The sequence below is a fragment of the Natrix helvetica genome (genome assembly GCF_964273705.1).
Source record: "Natrix helvetica genome assembly, chromosome: 2".
NCBI lineage: Eukaryota > Metazoa > Chordata > Lepidosauria > Squamata > Natricidae > Natrix > Natrix helvetica.
In genome coordinates, this window is record NC_138552.1 from 135,315,119 (window position 1) to 135,338,583 (window position 23,465).

Genomic DNA, 23,465 nt, shown 5'->3' on the forward strand with positions numbered 1-23,465 from the left:
TCCCTGAAGCCGCCTGGGAGCAAAAATGGGTGGGTGGGAATCCTGGAAGGGGCAGGGGAAGTAAAGTTGTGAGCCCAGTGGGGATGGTGGTGGTGGGGGAACGCAGCAAGCTCCAGGGATGGGGGGCTAACAAGAGTTATTTGTAAGCAGGAAGAGGCATCTGTTGGAGCGCAGGACAGGCATCACGTGGCAGCTTAGGCAGGCAAGCCACCCAGGAGGTGAGGAGTGACCGGGTGGGGCAGGTGGGCAGGTTGAGTGACTGGGGAACCAGTTCAGGGCATGGCAGACCTGGGTCACTGCCGGTTCCAGCAACCGAGGCTGCCAAGTTACTACCTATTCAGCCGAATTGGTCCGAACTGGTAGGAACCCACATCTAGATAAGGAAGGATAAATGGCATGTAAAAAGCTTCTAATTGTGAGGCTTCCTCATATGAATCTTCCTGGAAAAGCTAAAATACACAATATTCACCTTTTTACTGAAAAATCAATTTGACAATATTAAACAAGGTAATCTAGATCAAACACGAATCTGTTTTACAAAGAAATGTTCAGAGGGCAACATGTCTATTATCAAGTTCTACAGTTATAAATTCAAGAAAGAATTAAAAAAAATCAAATTACATAACTTCAGCTTTGCACTAGGTTTGTGCCTCTGCACATGTCAAATCTACTTGTCAGAAAAATGACAGTCAAAGCAAGCTATTACATGGGCCACCAAGAAGTGTGCTGATTAATGGCTCTGACCTCAGACACGGGTATCTCAAAATTGTTTCCCCTGCCTACTAACAGATTACTTCTCTTTTACTTTGTTCCTTACTAAATCAGGAAATGTCAAGTTGAATAGCAAAGTGGCAGCATTATTTTGAAAGAGACATTCATGCATGCGGTATTAAAGGTACAATAAGTGTAAGTCAAAATATCCTGACATTCTTTATCATTTCCAGTGAAAGAAGTAAATTGAAAAAAAAAATTAGAGAGGAACAAAATCTCCAAATTCATGTGTGGGATGTGCATGACTCTAACACTAGCATTTTCAGAAGCATTGAGATTAAAATATATGTTTAAAAATGAAAACACCCTCTCTCTTTCTCTCTCTTGATTATACAATGCTGCCAACAAAGAAGGCTTCATAAGAATCACATCCAAGAAGTGCTTGGTTTCTAGATACCACTTTTCTGACGTTTGTTTCATTTCTGTGCATGCATAGTAAGCCAAAGAGAGTTTTCTGTTGAAAGAAAGCTGCTGCGTAAAACAAGGAATCCATCCAAACTTCAACAGGGAACATTGCTCTGCTGTGCCTCACTTTTTTGTCTGTTTTTTTAAAAAGATTTTTTTTGAATAAACACAAACAGACAAAACACACACACACACCCAAACCATCTTCGATTACAATTTGTAGAAAGTGTGTCGATTGGTTACAAAAACTTCCATGCACCCCTTCCACAGTCATCACCTACAATTAATATCAAATCATATATTTTAAATCATATATATATTTGAACCCGGGCTGTATATATCTTAGGCAGGAGTTTTAGCTACTAAGCCATGGGCTCACTTCAAATCCCAGTAAGGGTATGGCTAGCTGATGAGAGCTAATTAGCTCGAAATAGATCTATACTAGTCTCCCTTTATTTATTTATCAGTACGAATACAACACGAATATAAAAAGGCAACATTAAAAATAAAAATATGGTTTTCTGCCTGCATGGTCTTCTGTGATAAGCCGAAGGACAGAAAGAGGGAGTAGTGACCTTCCTCCCATATTTAGGCATACCAGGGGTTGTAACACAAATACATACCTATTTCCCTGGCTCAATTGATAAGGAAGTGAGCCCGTGGCTTAGTGGCTAAAACTCCTGCCTAAGATATATACAGCCCGGGTTCAAATCCCAGTAAGGGTATGGCTAGCTGATGAGAGCTAATTAGCTCGAAATAGATCTATACTAGTCTCCCTTTATTTATTTATCAGTACAAATACAACACACATACACACACACACACACACACACACACACACACACACACATATATATATATATATATATTACTATCATCATACCTCAACCTTCATTTGACTATAATTGTTTTTACGTCCTTTTATATAAAATATTCCAGATTTAAAGCAAAACTACAAATAATGGATAATGATAAAACCACATTATGGATCCATAATATTGGATAATGAACCCAATATCATCCAGTAACATTACATCTTTATAACATGTTTTAAATAAAAATTGGTTATATTTAATAACAGAGTTTCTAAACCTCCTTTCGTAGTCACCATTTGCAATTTATATCAAATTTCCTCTTATCAAACCAATACATATATATGCATTAACATCATTATGAATCAATTATTTAACTATATCCATTATCACTTCATTTTATACATAATGCTCTAAATTTAACCTGTGTCGTTCCAGTAATAGTGCAGTCTTAAGTCGCTTGCCATTTGTGGCATTAGTGTTCTGGTTATTTCCTTAGTAAGTTTTGTATGGACTTCTCTTCGCAACTTATTGCTTATTGCATATCTTGTATAAGCTCGAAACCCTCCTTCGATCAGCTTATCTTTGATTATCACTAGTGCTTCTGACAAGATTTCTCTCCTTAGTTCCATCAATTCTTTCTCTTTTCTTCTCCTATACTTTGAAATTTGGGGTAGAGCTCCAGTCCATCTATCTCCCCTTTCCATATTTCACTGTTTCCATTTCCAACCACGCTCAGTTCACTGTCAGTATCAACAATTTTCTTGTCTCTTTGTTTATTTTTCCTTACGTTTTTGGAACTCTGACTTCCACTTTCTTCATTTGATGAGCATCCTCAATTTTTCCATCAAATTTCAAACATAATCTTTTGCAGTGTTAAGGTTTCTTTTCCATGTTGCGCCATTCTTCCAACTTGCAAACACCGCCACTCTGGCATTCAAAACTTTTTATTACATTTAAAGCAAGTTCATTTATAAGGCTTTGTTTTCACGCCACTCCAGCTGCCAATAAAGCTCCCGAAGAGCACCTGTATAAACAAGTTATGCTCTTCTCACTATCACTCTCTGTGAACAAGCTGAAGAACCTTGAAATGCAAAGTCAAATGATCAAAGAGAAAAAAGAAAAGGCAATATTTCCAAGCCTTCCAAGCCTCCAGCCTCCAAGTGGCAGTGTTACTGCCTTTCCTCTGTTATTACAGCCCTCTTTGTATTCCTTTTATATCTTCTTTATATTCTAGGCTTAAAGAAAACAAAATTCTTAAATGGAGCAAAAAAAAAAAAACATCCAATCCAGCATTATAAAAATAAGGAAAAAGATTTTAATCCATAGGAGGTATAAAAAAAGAATATAAAAAGTAGTAGAAGAAAAACTAATCCATTCAATTTAAAGAATAGGAAACATTTGCAAAAGTTCCATCCGTAAAATAAAATTAAAAAAAAAAAAGATAACACACTGTCTAATATAGCTTGATTTCGCTGCTTGTTCTCTTCTGTTTTCAAATTTAATTTAGCTTTAATTTTTTTGGGGGTAGTCTCTTTTATAATAATAAGATTTCCTCACCAGATGGACACACTTTCTCTTTCCGTTTTCCTCCCATTCCAGAGCTGTCCCAACTTCAGCAGCTTCAATGGCTGTGCTTCTGTTGCCGGCAAAAAGAGATTCTCCTGGATCAATCATGGACTTTGCGGTGTCCCTGAGATCAGCAGTACGTACTCTTCCTTGTCACCGTCTCTTCGGGACGGTTTAGGTCCAAAAGGACCATCCAGCGGCAAAAGTATCGACTGCGATCTTGGAGCTCCAAAATCGCACGTTGTGTCATCGCGACGTCAGCTCCTCCTTCCCCCCCTTTTTTTTTGGGGGGGGGGTCTGTTTTATTGTCTGCTCAAAGATGGCTGCACAAACTAGAGCAGCAGTGCAATGCAGTGTAACATGCATGGCAGAAAATATCCTTCCCATCAAGTTTTACTTTTTTTTATTACCTGTATATTCCACTTTTGGCAAGATAGCAAGGAATAACAAACAAAACCAATCACAATTAATTTAACAATAATCTAAGCAACACAATGGCCATCAGCCAATTCACAAATGAATCTAGCAATAATGGGGAACAAATAAGAAGCTACAGCCGTTTTAGTAGGAAATAAAAAAAACCGATAGTAATTTCATGAAAGAGTGTTCTGAATCTGGCCATGCTGTAATTGTGGTCTCTTTTTATTCACCACTCACTTGATCTTAGAAAAATGAAGTGCAGGATTCTGTTACTACCTATAGTATAGTTATCAATAGTCTGTTTTGGCAGTCAGAAATGCAAATCCATTAATAGCAGGCACTCATCACAAACAATATATGCAATTAATGAGACAGCAATATAAAAGTTAGGAGCAAATCTTCACTTTGTCAGATGTTGAAATTGGTTACGGTAATCAACGTGGGACTTATGATTTAGCACAGAATTATTTAAACAGGTAATGCCAATTATGTTTTCTTGATTGAGGCTGCCTCGTATTTAAATGTGTGTCTAGTCTGTGCATCGAGGTTTTTCTCTTATGTGTGGAAGTTGATAACTGGCTCAGATGATACATCTATTATAATGATGGACAAATCACTTCCTTCGGATCACTAGCAATGCTGTTCTAATTTTCTGTCAAGAATGCTGACTAATTGTTCTAAAAATGTGTGCACAAGTGAATTTTTAAAGCCTACCACTCACACAGGATTCATATCCAATAATACACCACAGGGCTTGCAAGAACTATTATTTTATGTAATAAGGACTGTCCTTGCTGCTGCTCTAAAAGGTAATTTTCTCCCTGAGAAAAATTGATATGCTTTATGTGATCCAGGTTTATAATAGGAAGCTTCAGTATAGTTTACATGAGTCATCTGCATAATTTAGGTATATAGGCTGATGCTACATAACCTCAGCCTTACCAATAATATCTGATTTAAATCATGTTTATCCAGTGTCACACCTCATAACTTTATTGGGATTTCTTGTTTAACAAAGGTAATTGAGACTGGCATTTCCATTGCTAAGAGATGTGGTAAAGCATGTAAGGCATATTGTTGTGGAACTGAATTTAGTGACAGCAATCCCTGCAATTCATGCTACTATGGCTAAGTTAAATTCCCAGGTAGTTAAGGAATAACTTCATATGGCTACAACTTGTGACTTCCTTCTGGCTTCCCACAAGCAAAGTCAATGAGAAAATTGCCTAGAATTTGCAAATCCCAGGCAGCTCACAAGCAGGAAGGATGGTGAGGGAGAGAGGGAGGGAAGGAAGGAGAGAGAGAGAGAGGGAGGGAGGGAGGGAGGGAGGGAGGGAGGGAGAAACTGTTGTAGTGAGTGCGTGTTGGCAGGGAAAGGTTTCTGTGACACTGTATGAGTGCATGAGAGCTGACAAGGGAATGCAAAGACATAACTTGAGTATAGGTAGTCCTTTACTTACAACAGAACATTTAGTGACCGTTCAAAGTTATAATGGCACTAAAATAGTGACTTCTGACCATTTTTCACAGTTACCACCTTTGCAGCATTCCCACGATCATGTGATCAAAATTCAGATGCTTGACAATTGGTTCATTCTTATGACCGTTGCTGCGTCCCAAGGTCATGTGACCCCTTTCTGCAAAGTCAATGGGGAAGCCAGATTCACTTAGCAACCGTCTTACTAACTTATCTGCTGCAGTGATTCACTTAACACTTATAATTATTGTACTGCTCTTCGGCAAACAAACTGCCTCCTGCTACAGCTAAATGTTTCAAATTTTGACGCAAAAGTCCAGAGCACCTGCTGCTATTTTTCTGCACCCCAGTTTCTATATTTTTGTGCATAGTGGAGTCTCTTAGCCTTATTTCCACATCTGAGATATGGCTTTTTGGGCGCAATTCTTCCATGAACACTGTTTCTGGCCAGACTTCTTCGGTCAGTAGATGGATGTTCCTGGGTCTCACTGGTTTCTGTCAGTTCTGTGCTAATGGTGCTGGACATCTTCTGAAGTCAAAGGGAAGTAAACTGTCGGGATTCCAAGAAACACCCCCAATGAAAGAAAACTCCTAGGCTTGAATTTCCTTAAAGTTCCACTTTATTAGAGATGTCATGTTGGCACATCTGGGAAAATCCGAATCTGAAAGCTTCCAGTATGTGTGTTTCATTTGCTGTATCAAATTTCCTTTGGTTGACCACTGCATCTATGGTCTTCAGTGCTGCCCATTTCTTTGGGCTTATTCAAAAGAGCTTGAACAGCACATCTTGAAATCCCAGTCTGCTTTGAAATCTTTGCCTTGGAGAGACCTTGCTGATGCAGTATACCTACCTTTTGTCTTGTCTCTCTGCTCAGTTTTGGCATGGTGCATTACCTGTGTCTTGAAACTATCTTCTACAACCTCACCTTAGTAGAAGAGTTTGGCTGTTCCTCACCTATTTTTAAGCTTCCTACACAGCTGTTTCTGTTTCGGTTAATGACTGTGTTTCAAATTTCAGATGCAATTGAAGATCATTAGCACTTGCTTGGTATAATTGATTAATCACCCACCTGACTCTAAACCTACAAAACCCCTGACTCTGTGCAAGAGTAAGAACTCACACTGTTTTGAAGGCAAAGGGTGGTCACACCAAATATTAATTTGATTTGGATTTCTCTTCTGTTCATTAACGTCCCCTTAGGTTAATTGATAAAAATAAACTATCAACACTTCTATTTCTGAAAGCATTCTTAATTTACAGCAGTTTTGCACAACTGCTTAACACTTTTGCACAATACTGTACTTCACTGTCCCTGAGGAGGAGTAATATCCTCCTAGGAGTAATAGTAAGGAAGAGTATTGGGTATATTTAATTTTATCAAGGTTTTCAAAAGGCTAGCAAATTTATCTTTATTAGAATTACACAGGGGTACTCATGTAGTTTCCCTAAAGAGAAACATTATGATCTTATGAAAAAATAATTGAAGGAGCACTGAAAATAATTAAGAATCCTGAGATATTAGAAATAATAAAACTTTGAAAGGGAAGACAAGTAGTTCACAATAACTACTTATAAGCAGGGAAATATTATCTACAACAAAGAAGCATATTAGATGGTGAAATCCTGGCACTTGTTTATTAAATAGTGACAGGATATCGTTTTATATTTATATATATTTTTACTATAGATATTTATTTATATCTATATTCAGGATCGAAAAGTTTGTCTATATATTTTTCAAAAGTAAATCCGTCACTCAAAGTAAAATATATATTATTTGATCAAATTACAGTGTATGACCTATTGCATGATCTAGAAGGCTCCTAGTTCTATTCAGCAGAAATAATAACAAATAACATCCACAAGATACACCATTATTATCCCAAGTATATAGGAATGGGTGATGATGACATGAAATCATTAGTTGTTGGTACAGAGCAGAAAAGAATGAAGAGAAGGGCACATTTTTATAGACAGTTACAAATTGTGCCGAAGAAAGAAGCAAAAAATTACAGATAGCCATTAGTAAAGGGGATTGCAAAACAAAATGTCATGAATTCTGAGGCATTGTCTGCAGAGACTCTACATTCAAAATATATTTTCTGTTACCAATCAAAATTCCACAAACCATTACTATGTAAAATCTGGAGGGAGGGAAGGAGAGAGGGAGGGGGAAGAGAGAGGGAGGGAGGGAGGGAGGGGGAGAGAGATTATGTCTGAAAAAGCAATTTTGGTTTTTGGACAGGTTCAATATTAACGATATCACACACACACACACACGCACACACACAGACACTGTGTATATGTAAAATGTCAACTGAAGGAAAGAAGATAAACTGAAATTACAACAGGAAGTCTGACAAGCAGTGATAATATACATTATGAGATAATTAGCCATATGTTTTCCTGTAATTGCCTCTATCTCATTGTTTTAACATTAGAAAAAACTAAAGATTAAACTATTTTCTTCTGTGCTTTGCTTTTTAATAACATCTAGCTTCAGTTAACATGAGTGAGTCATGATACCAGGATACTTTCTGCAAAGACTGACATAGGGAAAGAAAAGTTGCATCTTATGCAAAACACACCAAGAGTACCCGAAATCTGCCCATTAAATTAACTTACCAGTAGCTAATTTGTTTCTGATGTGAAATCAAACTTATTTTAGTGTACTCCCAATACCAGAATACATGTTTTAGTTTCCTCATACCCCTAAATAAATGTGCTTTTTAACATACACAGAAAGATGACATGCATGTGAATGACCTCAGTAACACATCTGCCGATATAGACAACTACGATGCTCATTGTACCTCCGTTAGTTAAATAACTTAAACAACTATTCTGCTATCTCTGTTTGGGGAAAAGTGCCAGGCTGGATAAAACCTTTAAAAAGCCCAGAGGGATCAGGATCTGTTTCAAAACTATCCTAAATAGTCCACGTTTGCCTATATATTCACATATTATCTGTTTTGTGAGAATTGTTTTCCTGTTATTGAACTGGACCATGCTTTTTCTGGATTGAAAATATTGTTTTTTGCCTCCTTAAAAATGCTGAAGCCAAACAAGTTTTGCAAACAGTTTATTAATGAAATATTTCAGCTGAAATAGCTACTCCTGTTTGTATCACTACTAGTGACTTAATTGGCATTCTACAGTAGCCTCAAACTCCCATTTATTATCCTATCCAATATTGGGCAATGATTTCCTTTTTCCCCCACTTTGGCCTCTATCCCTCTCCAAGATGATCTGGGGCACCCTATGCAATAAAACAGAGAATTCATGAGATTCGCACCTAGCTGTTAGGTATGTAACCCTAGGATTGGCTTGGCAATGTATATAAGCTATGATTGTAACAAATGTATCTGTTACTGTAATGCTAAAGAGATGTAATTGGTTTGTTACCTCAAGCAGGCATAAGAGGGAGCCAGAATGACTGTTAGCTCTCTGTTTTGTTAGACGCTGGTCGGTGTATTGTGAGGTATTGTGGTTTGCTACTGTTAGCTATATTTTGTGTGTTAGACTGACTATTTTGATAACTGAATTACTGAACCGTGTATGACTTGGACTGTTAACCGGACTCTGAATACCTCTATATTTCTACATAGTAAACTACTATATTTTTATACTATTCAGTGTCTCTGTATGCTGGTTTGTGCATGTTATTCCATACCACTCTCATTACGCTTCTCTGCACACTCGCTCTCTTAACGGGGAGCTTACTTACTTAACACTAGCAATACTTTATGCTGTAATGTTCTGTCTACATGCATTTTATGTCAACTGGAAGTGTGTGAAAGGAAAAATTTTATTGCATCGTAAGAATCATACATTAATTATAAAAAAGTTAACATGATAAACATATGGATTAATTTATAGTTATTTGCAAGTATAGAGACATAAGCTATTCTACATGTATGTAGAAAATTGAGTATGATATAAAAATGCTTTGTTTAACAAAGATAAGCTTGAAATCCTTGGAGTTGAGTTAGATGCCTGGTGACGTCATGGATGCATCCATGCAATTTTCTCAACAGAAATACAGGATTGCTTCACTTCTTAATCTAGTCTATAGCCCCTGAAGATATTAAAATTTACCATTAAAGTTCTGCCAGATGATCTGTAAAAGTTCCTTTCACTACTTGCAAAGTAATTGTTTTATTCATTTATGTATCCAAATGAATACAAGGCTGAGATTAACTGGTCTTACTCAGAAAACAATGAGTTAGTTAGCATCTTATACAGATAATCATTCCTTAATGTTAAGTATAATGGAGCAAAATATTAAGAATATAGAATACAATTAAGATAATCATTCCTTTGTCTTCCTATCATTTTCTGCAACGTTATATACAATCTCATTACTATAAAAGCTAAGCAATGCACATTTGGCTGGGCAACACTTCAGAAATAATTTGGAAAAAACACTTTGGAGTGCATAGGTGTGTGAATACAACCACTATCTACATTTTGAAAGCAGTCCATTTGTCACACAGCTGCTTAAGAAAGGGCCTGATAATTTAAATTCTTGCTTTTTTTTTAACCTTTCTCTACTGAATTGAATTTTTAAGATAGGCATTATTTGTTTTTCTGGAGACATTTTATACTGACCTGTATACATCTTACGTCTGCACATACACTTGTGCATAAATATTCTATTTTGCAATTATATTTTTACAGGGCTATTCTAAAATGTACCTTAAAGGATATTTCCGTTGTCATGGTGAATCCATGGGTAATGACGGGCTCCTCTTCAGCAGTTCGGCCTTTCCAGCAGTCCAGCTCAACACAGCGGCAGCCAGACAATAGCACTTGACGATACATCTCTACAGAAGAGTTGCCGGCTAGCTGTCCAGCTAAAAAACAAAGAAGAAGAAACTGAATCAAGGCAATCCATTCTGGACTAATGGACCTAAAGCACATTGTCTTAAAAATATAGAAGTCTGCATCACCTATTTTTCCTAGTGGCAAAAGACAAACTGATAAATAGATAACATTAAATGCACTCTTCTAAGGAACAAAGATAGAAAAAGACATAAGGGGCAAAATGAAATTAAAAATTAGTATTCTAACTGTTTTGAATGTTTCTATTTTTTAAAATGCTTAAGAACACATTTGACTACACATTTTGGTGGCTTAATAAGAAACACTACAGAGTTATACACAGTAAACAAAGAATTATGAAAGCCTCTTTGCGTTATTTAATAGAATAGCAAATCTAATTTCTAAAAAGATGTGCTCATGCCATTTAAAGATCAGACACGATGACTGCAATAGAATAATCTTTCTAAAAAAAATGTTATCAAGTCTACATAGTTTGAAAAAGGCTGCAATCCCTTCTAACACCTCAGAGAAGTTAATCAGGCCTTCAAATCTTTCCTCATCCCCGGAATTTTATATGCAACTATTTAAGCTTAATTTAAGTGGGATGTGGTGGCTCAGTGGCTATGACGCTGAGCTTGTCGATCAGAAAGGTCGAAAGTTTGGCGGTTTGAATCCCTAGCATCGCTTAACGGAGTGAGCTCCCGTTACTTGTCCCAGTTTCTGCCAACCTAGCAGTTTGAAAGCATATAAAAATGTAAGTAGAAAAATAGGAACCACCTTTGGTGGGAAAGTAACAGCGTTCCATGCGCCTTAGGCGTTTAGTCAGGCCACATGACCACGAAGATGTCTTCGGACAGTGCTGGCTCTTTGGCTTTGAAACAGAGGTGAACACCCCCTAGAGTCAGGAATGACTAGCACATATGTGCGAGGGGAACCTTTACCTTTACTATTTAAGCTATTTTATAATAGTCAATTGCACACCTAAATAGGCTTTACAAACCCAATCTGATACTTCTTCAGAAATTAGTGAGACAGGTTTTATGTCCTTATTGAACCAATCACTGTTTAAGGATAATATGTGTCCAACCAATAAACAACTAATTAAATGAAGTTAGGTCATCCACAAATCCACAATGGTACACTTAAGAAAATAAACATCTTATTCCTATATAGTAAATATTATCTGTTACATATTTGCCTTGTCTCTTCAGCTTAAACTGCAAATTTTAGTAAGACAACAAAAATACCTACAAAAAGAGCTAAACTTCTAGAATTGTAGTGAATGCTACTAGCTTTATTTCCAAAAATCTGCTACAATGTCCAACTGTCAATGAATACTTCAGCTTCAACCACAACAACACACGAGCACCAATAGATACAAACTTATAGTAAACTGCTCCAAACCTGATTGCAGAAAATAAGACTTCAGCAACAGAGTGGTCAATGCCTGGAATGCACTACCTGACACTGTGGTTTCTTTCTCAAACCCCCAAAACTGTAACCTTACTGTCTACTCTCGACCTCACCTCATTCCTAAGAGGTCTGTAAGAGGCGTGCATAAGCGCATCAATGTGCCTACCATTCCTGTCTTAATATTTCCTTGTATTTGCTTTCATTTCATGTATTCATAATCATGTTTATACTTAGATCTGTTATCAAATTCATGCTTGATAAAATAAATAAATAAATAAATACTGCCAAAGAAAAAAAATAGCTTGAGTTGTAACATTCTTGAAAGCCACTTTGAATAGTGAAGAATCAAAGTAAAGTTGCTGTCTCCCCCCCCCCCCTGAATATCGTTCAGATACCAAGCCTGACACTATGACTATAACCGGTTTTCCTTTTTTACAGACCAAAAGGTTCCTCAGGATTTTGCTAAATTATAACCGTATCCATCATCAAGCAGAGCGGTGGCCTAGAAATGAAGATGCTCGCCTCCCACTCGTAAGGTTGAGATGCAGTGACAGATCAGGGTGCAAAGAGAAAATATCAGCTGAGAATTCCATGTAGCTGTCAGGAAGGACATCTGGCCAGTAAATGCTCAGCTCCATTCAGTGGCCCTGACTCCACCCTGAATCAAGGAATTACAGGGTCATAAAAAGAAAAAAAAAATAACCGCACCCAATCTATCAGCATTGATAATGCTGGATGGAAGGACTGAAACTTTACTTCACTAACAACTACAGGTGAAGATATTTTCTATCAATAGGAGATAGATGGTTAGGGGGGGGGGAGGCAGATGAGCATCAAAATCTAAACACTGAATCACTTAAGATTCAATACCAGACTCACTGGCATTTGTTCCTTAACTTGTTCCTTTGGTCATCCAAACAGACAGAAAGATACTTGGCTAATAGGAGACTAAAGCCTTTTCATAGGATAGCAGCTTCATTATCCATGATCATGTAACGGGAAGAGAGTATGTATATTCTTTTCAGCCAAGAACGGGCAGGATCTAAAGCTGAATTGGTTGGACACAAGAGGATGCCTGCTAGCTGGGAGCTGAAATCCAAGAAAATTATTTTTAATTATTAGAAAGGGTAGTACAATATGGAAACTGAAGAGCACTTATGGGAATAGTTTTGTGCCTCTAGTGCTTGCTTAGCTTTGAAGCCCAAAGAAGTCAGCAGTTATTGTCATCGGTTGAGAGCTATTAGGATGCATCAGAGGAACGAACCCAAAGGGATTTGCCAACCAATACAATCCTGGAGAATTTGTGATATTTACCCATATTGATACACTGAACCATTTCATTACATAGCTTAGTTTTTCACACTTTAAAACATCACGTCTATACTAATGAAATTTGGAAACATGTATACAAAATGCTTTCACTCCAGCATTGTTGAGAGGAAGAGGGAAAACCAAAATGAAATCTTTAGGGAGCGGAAGATAAAACAAAGAAGAGACAGAGATTAGAGATAGATTTTTTTTCAGAGTATAAGACGCACCTCCCTCCCTTAAAAGAGGGTGAACATTTGGGTGTGTCTTATACACTGAATGTACCCCCCCTCCTTTGGCCTCTGCCTCCCAGCAATTTACCTCCTTGCAACAAACGGGGGAAAATGGGGTTTGTGGAGGTGGCAATAGGCTATGGCAATCCCTGCAGCTGGAAACAGCTGATGATTGGGAGGCCCATGCTGAAATTGAAAGTGAAACTTGCTTTGCTGCAGGAGGCAAATTGCTGGGAGGCAGAGGCAGATTTTTTTTCTTGTGCTAATCAGGCTGTTTGCTGTTTGCTGCAAGGAGGTAAGTCAATAACTATAAATGCCTATAGCATGTTCAAATTATTAGACTTATTTTTAAAGACTGCTTTATTATTGTTCTAGACAACTTAACAAAATGAAGCTTTTTAAAATAAATGCTTGATCTGAAGAGGCCCAGTGCTATTGTATCTCCTTTTAAATAGCAGAGAATAGCTATACTTCCAGAAAGCCACATCAATTTTAACAGCATATGTACAAGTATAGTCTGAAATGTAAAAAAACAGTGTGTATCGTCTGTACTGTTTTCTGTTTGTTGCAAGGAGGAAAATTACTGGGAGGCAGAGGCAGATTTCCCCCCCTTGTTTTCCTCCCCAAAAGCTAGGTGCGTCTTATACTTAGGAGCGTCTTATACTTCAAAAAATACGGTACTTCTCTGCTTTCCAAAATACTATGATATTAGCAGTTTTTGGGGGGTTTTGAAACATGGAAGGGTGCTGGGAAATCCAGTACTGCAAAAAGCATGCAGAGAGGATACTGTAGGTAAGATCAGACACCATGACTTCAGGGCATGGAAGGTACAGTTTTGTGCAGGAAGCCAGCAGGAATTATTACCGTCCATCTTCTGCGTTTTCCCCTGTAACGGCTTTGTGTGCTTTCAGAGAGAAATAATCTTTGTGAAGAAACCTACCCCTCTCCTTACTCTACGTGAATATCTCCTTCTACTTGGAGATAAAACACTCTTTCAATCATCTCCTATATACCATGCCTCTAGGGTAGAATAGGAGGCTCCAAAGATTAGTGGCACCATCTAGCCTGCAGTCTAGAGACCTACCACGCAGATACAGAGAATCAATTCTGCAGGATGAGCTCTGCATCACTTTACACAATGGGGACAGGAGTGCAATGACAGAATAAATAGGCCATATAAAACATTTCCCGTGCAGAAAAAAACCCCTAAGGGTCAAGAAGACTTGGGTGAGATTACTGCTACCATCACGACCATTATGTCTCTTGTGCAGCATTTAATCACCTGAGCTTCATCTGAAGTAGCAACTTGCATGCACCTTTGCATTCGGCTCAGAAATTATTCAGGTTTCACAAGCATTTCTGTCAATTCGCAGGTTGTCCAAAATAGTAAAAAAAGAAAAGAAAAAAAGCTTTCCAAGGCCGCCCCGCTTGTCACATGGAAACGATTTTGTGGGGTGAGGGAGCATAGATTTTTAACCTTGCTTAAAAAAACCGGACTTTTAAAATCTTTCTTGTTTAGATGTTTAAATGATCCTGTTAAGGGTGCCGCCATTCTAAAAATGACTACTATTGTGCAGGAAAAAAAATCAGTCATGAACAAGCCTCTTGGCTGAACGGCATACAAGAATGGACTCATTTTTATGCTCTTCAAGCAATTATTAGAAATGCAAAATTTGCAGCTCCCATTCATGGATGCTCACAGCCAGTGTCCATGAAACGTGATGATAATAAACTGTGTTGCTTTTGATAATCCTCATACACACTGCTAAAGCACATTCTGATTTCACAGCAACCCAGGCCTAAAAATAAATTGCTGCCTATTATTTGCTAATACATGTACTGGATCACTCACTCCATATTTAGGGAAATCTTTAACAATGAATAAAACTGAAAAAAGGTATCCGTTCCCTCAGAAGGTAGGAATGTCTGTAATCAAGTCCCACAATAATTTGCTACTGAAGTGGTATAAAACTTTAAAAGTGGGGCAGTGGTTTTTTTAAAAAAGGGAGAGAGAGATAAAGCCACCATCTTAATATTGACCTTTTTCACGTATGAAAACTTGAAAATGTCAAAATAAAAAATAATGGAATTACATATTTAAGTCAAAATTTAGATTTAGAGATAACTTCATCAAGGAGTTAATGTGGACAATATTTAGTGGCTTACATACAGTCAGTCAATCAGAATAGAGCTGGAATGGAACTTTGGGGGGGGTTCTAGTCCAACCCCCTATTCAAGCAGGAGACCCTATACCATTTCAGGCAAATGCCTGTCCAATCTCTTCTTAAAAGCCTCCAGTGATGAAGCAGCTACAACTTCTGGAGGCAAGCTGTTCCACTGATTAATTGTCTTCACTGTTAGGAAGTTCCTCCTTAATTCCAGGTTGCTTCTCTCCTTGCAGAGTTTCCATTATTTGTGGTCTGCCCTCTTAGATGGTATTTTTTTTATCACGTTTCAGAAACAGGTGGATAAACTTGTAATTAGATGAACAAATTACAAGTACAAAAGTTACAATAGTTTTTGTAATGTCATCTAATGGTTGTTATAGTTATACTCACTTTTCAAGAATACAATGTCCCTAAACTGTAACACTACAAAGGCATCAGAATCTTCAGGCTTTCTGGATTGGACCCTCTGTCTTGTACCTGTCATGTAAATGAGGGAACCCTACTGAACCTATTAAGTAAATGTCAGACTCTTCTATAAAGAAAGCGATCCTATAGCACATTGATGGCAAACCTATGGCATGCGTGCCCAAAGTGGCACACGCAGCTATGTTGTCTGGCGCACGCAGCTTTGCCTGTTTGTCTTCCGGATTTCTGGCTTGCATGCGTGAATTATGATCAGCTGTCTTTCGTGCCTGTGGCAGTGCTAAAATCCAGTGTGTGCATGTGCACTGGCCAGCTGATTGTAGGCGCACATGTGCGCCAGAACCCAGAAGTTTTCCGGAGCACAATCCCTTGGTCCGTATGGCAATGCCGAAAACCAGCATGTGCATGCGTGCCAGCCAGCTGATCATTGGGCACACAAGTGCGCTAGAACCCGAAAGTTCAGCTTTTCCGGAGCACGGCCCCAACAAGCGCACACACGAGCACGACGTTCGCCATCACTGCTATAGCACATTCTCCAACCTACCTATTAAAGCTCCAACTATCTTGGAGAAATCAGTAAGTAAAGATAAAGAAGGGTGGCTCATTTATAGCTTTTACAGCTTGAGGCTTTTAGCAGTTCTGTCCTGACTTGGCTATCAAATCCTGGATCTCTAGCTAAGTATCTATATCAGGGGTGTCCAAACTTGGCAACTTTAAGACTTGTGGACTTCAACTCCCAGAATTCCCCAGCCAGCTCTGGCTGGGGAATTCTGGGAGTTGAAGTCCACAAGTCTTAAAGTTGCCAAGTTTGGACACCCCTGATCTATATACTACTAAAACTCTTTTCCTGGCCTTTAGCTGGGTGAAACGGTACAACACAGGGCAACCGTTTTTGAACCGAGGTACCTCACATGGGCTAACTTACAAAATGCATCCAAAATCTGGGAGCCATGGCTCCTGAAGGAATGAAATCTTGGAAAGTTGTGACTGCTTCAGTACAACTAGCTGCTGCTCCACTGCTAGGCTACTGCTGGAGTCACCTGATTTTCATTTTTAATGTTCCGTGATAGTTCCTCACCCAGTCTCACAATCCCTCACTCCCTTTCCTTACCCAGCAGCAGCTACTTACCAGCTTGCTAGGAAGGAAAGGAAAGGAAGGGAGGTGGAGATTTCCAATGATTCCCACAAGGAAACTGAATGGGGAAATTGAACAAGAAGTTGGAAGCTGTTCTTGCTCCCACTGCTTTTTTTTTTTTTTTTTGCCTGCCCTCGGTCATTCTGTTTCTCCCTTTCCCTAAGTAAATATCTTTGAAACAATGATCCAACAGGACCTGGGTTGTTTCGTTTGTAATGGTTACTGGGATCTTACACTATGTTTTGCAGCAGTCATAACGTTGACTTTCAACTATAATTTTTAATAAAGTTTTATTGCTTCAGGTATTTGATTTTTTTGCTGCCTTTGTTTTAGCTCTTATCTAGAGCAAATGACTGGATTCCAATGGGTCAATGCATTGCATATTTTCATGATTAAAAACAGTTTTCCCCAACACTTGAGAAGTCAGATAGTCACAACGAGTTTCTCTCTAGTATTAGTTAACATTTACTTGCATAATGTTGCATCTCACACTGTGTTGTACGCATAGCCATCAAAGAAACAGTTCTGCTTATCAGTTTTCTGATTAAATATCCCCTGACATTAATAATGGGCTGACACAATGCTACAGTCAATTTCAAGATATGTACATGGCCAATTTTAAGATATGTGCCTGAAAGTAAAGTAACTGGATGTGATATCCTGAAAAGATCGCCGTATTGTTATCCCATGTTACATGCTGACATTCAGCAACTCATGCTTTCCTAGCAAGCCTTACTACGGCAATCCTAAAGCAATTGCGGGGGGAAATATGAAAGAAGTTTATCAGCTACAGAAGTCATAGCATGCAATAGCTGTGTTTGGCTTTTAGAAAGGATGGATGTACGTTGAACTGTAAAAAGCTTAGAAGAGTGTGCCTTCTTAATCACACAGATAAATGATAATTGTTTCTTGAGCTTTTGGCACTGCAATACGAGGTGCTATATAGTCAGTCCTTCATTGTGACAACAGTAATAAACTAAACTGATAGCTAGGAGAAATCTATAGCAAAACCGAGTTCCAAATTAAAGGCTGGAGGCTATACGAGGGAGGTAGGGATTGAAAAGCTACTCCTCCTGTTTTTTTGCCATCTAGATGACAGATCAAGTATAGCTTGAAATCTCTTGGAATTGTTTTTCTTTTTTTTTCTCCTGATAGATGGTAGCTTTGGATTATAAAGAGTATTATTTTCCTAAATGAAAGTAACCACTGCAATATTTAAATGAATAATCAGTGCTTGTACTCTCAAGCATGTTTTCATAAGCCTAGTATCAAACAAAAGAATCGGTGTAGGATACCGACTCAAAGTAACATAAATTTAGAAAACTGTACATATTAAGATGATTGATCAGGGAACTATTACAAAACAAAATTGTACAAAGAAAAGAAGGTTGAAACTTAACAAAACAAATGGAATGCCATAGTTGGTTAAATCGATTCTTCTTCTGTTAAGATCCCATTTAAAGTTAAATCTATCTTCCTCCATCTCTTTCATGTTGGTACTTTAGAAACTGCTTTTAAAAGTTATACAACAGCTTGAATATTTCTGTAATCCCTATTGGCATAACTTCAGAACAGTAAGCACTTGGAATTACTATAAAAAGAAAAAGACTAAATCATTTAGTAGCAATAGATAGGGGAAAAAAATCACATTCTGGAAATGTGCTGCTAGTCTGAAAAAAACATCATTATTGGTGCAGATGTGGTCCAATAGGTAAAGTTAGAAAACAGCTACTCTTCTATGTAACAATCTAATATGTGTCTATATTTCCAGGTCCATAGGTGAAAATTTACTTAGAGAGCAAAACACCACTATAGAAAAGGTTCATGGACAATTGTTTTATATATGATAATTACAGAAGGTTATTGTAAGCACAAAGATGGAAGACCACAGAAACGCCATAATGGAGGAATGGATTGAAAAGGTGGCCGAGTTTGCAGAAATTGGTAAATTGATTTGTTTGATCAAGGAGGGAACTGCAACTACTTTTATAAAAGACTAGAAACTCTTTATGGTGCAGTGGAGCAGTGATTAGAATGCAGTACTGCAGGCTACTTCTGATAACTGCCGGCTGCCTGCAATTTGGCAGACTGAATCTCACTAAGCTGAAGGTTGATTCAGCCTTCCATCCTTCCAAGGTGGGTAAAATGAGGACCCAGATTGTTGGGGGAGGGGGGGAAATAGGCTGACTCTGTAAACTGCTTAGAGAGGGCTGTGAAGCACTATAAAGTGGTATAGAAGTCTAAGTGCTATTGCTATGGACTTTTTTTTGTTTGTTTGCTGAAAATGAATAAAAATGAATCGATGATATGGGGATTTATTGATTAGAAAGGTTTGTTTATGGGAAGACGAGAACCACAATAAGCAAGTCAGGAAAGTGGAGATAATAATTGCTATGTTTGTAACTGTAAAGCTCTGATGGCAAACCTATGGCACGCGTGCCACAGGTGGCACGCAGAGCCCTCTCTGTGAGCACGTGCACCATTGCCAGCTGGTCTTTTGGTTTCTGGCACATGTATGCATGCATGCCAGCTAGTTTTTACACGTGCCAAAGCGCTTGGTGTTCGGTTTTCCAGCACTCCGGCATGCGCGAATACCAGCTGTGCGCTGGCCAGCTGGTCTTCAGGTTTACAGCACTGCGGTGTGCACGCATGCCCACACCTTCCAGTTTGGGACACTCAGTGCCAAAAAGGTTCGCTATCTTTGCTGTAAAGTATAAAGTATCAAGAAGAATCAATGACATTTACCTTTTTACATATATCCATTGAGTTGAAATTTCTTGCTATTAAGTGTGATGTATATTCATTGATGTAAGACTAATCACACTACCCATCTGAAATACAAAGCTGCTTATTTTATAATTCAAGGAGGGAACTGATGATATTTTCATTATATTATATATATATTATAATACTGATCATTATTGCAGGTAATAATGTTATATACATGTATATAGTCGTACATACAAATATACATACATAATGCGATTTATAAATTTTTTCACTGAAAAAATCACTCTCAGATTTGGTAGTTGGGGTTGATGGAAATTTATCTAACATCTATAGGGTTACTGATCCCTCGGACTCTTTGTATTTCTACAAAGACATATTGTATCATCTAGAAATCATGGTATGTTAGTCTCTTTTTAGAATATCTACCCTTTCATTAAAGTATTTAAGCTACTATTGAATATGCAGATGTTACTGAAACTTCCACTATCAGACACAATCTATTTCCATTTAATATTAACTCGGCTGTTTAATACAATGAAATGACATTTTTGCAGTATTTTATTCATTCAACAAAACCATTTGTTTAGTGACCATTACAGTCACCCTTAAAAAGTGACTTACAACTTGTCTTCACATTTACAACCACTGCAGCATCCCCACAGTCATATCAGTGGTGAAATTCAAATTTTATTACTACCGGTTCTGTGGGTGTGGCTTGCTGAGTGTGGTGTGGCTTGGTGGGCGTGGCAGGGGAAGGATACTGCAAAATCTCTATTCCCAACCCACTCTGGCGCCAGCCAGAGGTGGCATTTGCCGGTTCTCCAAACTACTCAAAAGTTCCGCTACCGGTTATCCAGCACCTGCTGGATTTCACCCGAGGTCATATGATCAAAATTTGGGCGCTTGGAAAGTGGCATGTATTTGCAATGGTCACGATGTCCCAGGGTCATGTGATGAACATTTGTGACCTTCCAACTTGGCTCCTTGCAGCAAAGTCAGTCTGGATTCTCTTAACAATTGCATGGTTCACTTAACTGCAGTGACATGCTTAACAACTGTGGCAAACAAGAGTGTAAAATTCATTTGATAAGAGCTGATAGTCTTCGGCATAAGTGAGTCCCTTGACTGCATGGCTGAGCAACAAATATTCTGGCCGCAATTGTTGTTGTTAAGCCGAAGACTATCTGCTCTTATCCAATGAATTCAACAATGCCACTGTGGCTGCTGCAACTTGAAAATAAAATGCCACCAGTGGTAGTAATGAACTATACAAATGCAATGATTAAATTCCATTTCAAGCCACTGCTTCCATTTTGTTTTGTTTTTTATTGGTGTGTGAAACTAAACATCAAAAGGTGGGGACTTGGGGTGTTTTTGCACAATGATGTTCTTCTGGTTATTCATCTTCACAGTAAACGCTATAATTTGACCTAGCCCAAAAATGTATTCTAAACGATATTTAGGACTATCCGTTCCAAGGCCAATTTCTAAAATTACATATTTAGCCATAGCATGACAAGAAACCGGCAGTCATGGGTCTGGGTGGAGTTCTTTCAATCTTTGCTTGAGCCAATGAAAGCTACGGCATCTTCAGCTCACATCACCAAGCCAAAAACAACAACAACATGTAGGAGAACATCAAGCTAAATCTGCAACACTGCTGATCTCAAATACAATAGAATAAAAATGTTATTGTCACTTTAAATGTACATGAATCAGCACATGTTAAAATGAAATTTCGTTGCATTTAGCTCTCAAAAAAATAGCCATTATGCATATATACTCACCCACGCACACATATATGACACGGAGAAACATCAGAGTCTACTATGTGTGTGTGTGTGTGCTTGTGTGTGTATCGAAGAAAAAGAATCCTGCGACTTTACAAGACAGATGGCATAAGGAACAGAGCTATTATAAAAACCTCCTCCCAGAGGGGAGCAATAAAAACAGACCTTGAAGTAGGTGTGTGGGGTCTCTAACAATGCTTTGAGCTCTAAGCACATAGCGCTTAATAAGTGTTATCCTGAATGACAGGAAGCAAGCTTCCTAAAATCTTCTCAGCTGTCCTTATTTCTCTTACCCAGAGAGAAGCAACAGAAACAGACCGTGAAGTGGGTGTGTGGGGTCTCTAACAATGCTTCGAGCATTGTTACACAAAGAAGCATTTAAACTAATAGGCCCAGTTTGTTCACCAAATGCTGAGGAATGATTGTGTTCCCTTGTTTTCACATGATAGTGTTCTATGTTAAATAAAATTAGACTTAAGACAAGAAATACTTAGTTACTGTTGTGTGGCTATTTCAAAAGGTTTTTACTCTGTGTAAAGTCAACTCTTTTTAAAAAAATTAAATATGAACTTTTGAATAATAAGAAGTGCCTTCTAATTACAGAAGTACAAATTGTCTCACGTGTGTAAGTGAAGCAAGTTCCAAGAAACTCATCTCCACATAAAAATCAGCGCAACATGAAGACATTTTTTTTAAAAAAACATATAAGAACTAAAAAGTCCATTAAAAACAATCGAGGGAAGCAAAAGAAAAGGCTGCATTTCATTAAATATTCCTTGATGAAGATTAATATTGCTGTCCATGTACAAGTGATCCTACGTGTCTTTGCTTAGCCTGTGTTTCTAGTCAGTCTTGCTAGCGAGATGGAACATGTATCTGTATGGTTCAGCAAGTTCAATATATATAAATTTGAATTTGATTTATAACTTTGACTCCTACTCATTTTAAGTCCACTAGCTTGGCCAAGACACTCCACTTAGCATTCAAGGTAGCTGTGGTTATCTAACTGTGTGATGTCTTATATTCCTAAGCACTTGCTTGAACAGGCAGAGTTTTCAACTTTGAAAGCCAAAACGAAAAACAAAACAGTTGTCACTCATTCTTTGCACTTTAAAACTTCACCACTTCTGAAAAGAAGGCATCAGTCAAATCATTCAATCACCAAAAGCACTGGGATTAATGCAAAGCCTAAATTTGGTTTAATTTTATTTATATTAAAGATTAATAGAAATTAATTGTAGGTAATATAATTATCCTAAATAACAGTCTGGTATTTAATAATTTCACTCAGGTTGAAATGATCGTTTGGAATCAAGATTTGGAGGTCTTATGAACGTGTGTCCAAGATTTTAGGGAAGTATGTGCAATTATATTACTTACATATAATTTCTATTCATCTTTAATATAAACAAACACAAAAACACAACACATATAACATAAAAAAACTCTTCAATTACACACAGTGTGTCGATTGGTTACAAAGTCTTTCTGTGTCCTTTCCGTGGTCCTCACTTGAATTTTATCAAAATTCACATATTGACAATCAAGATATCTTTGTATACATTGTTATTATGCTTCATCCTATTCTAAGTCATTCAATCATTTTAGCATTGATAACATTCTCTAATAGTTTCCAATTCCATGTTTTTTCCCCATAGTATCATCAATCTAATATACATGTATACATTGTTATACTTATTAAACATCCATTAAGCCCAGCTTTTATTACATCCTTTCAACATAAGGCATATTAAATTTGAAGTAAATTTATATGGAGAAAATGGAGAAAGTATAGAGGAAGAAGGAAGAAAGAAGGAAGAAAAAGAGACCAGTCCAGTTTAAAAGTAAGAGGCATTTGTAAAGAGTCCATCCATAGAAAACAAATAAAGTTAAGGTAGAAAAGATAACACGCTAGTCTTAAACCAGAGTTGATTCACCGCTTGTTTTCTTCTATCTTCAATTTTATTTTAAATTCCAATTCTTTTG

The 23,465-nt window shown here is 37.7% G+C and overlaps 1 protein-coding gene across 2 annotated transcripts in view; it reads right to left on the minus strand.

The window, feature by feature from the left end:
• PLCB1 (phospholipase C beta 1) overlaps positions 1-23,465 on the minus strand; it is a 510,832-nt gene that overhangs the window by 119,398 nt on the left and 367,969 nt on the right. For both annotated transcript variants that reach the window (XM_081940153.1, XM_081940154.1), the window contains exon 11: positions 10,154-10,311. In XM_081940153.1, the coding sequence (XP_081796279.1) occupies positions 10,154-10,311 (158 nt within the window). The remainder of the gene's footprint in view (positions 1-10,153; positions 10,312-23,465) is intronic.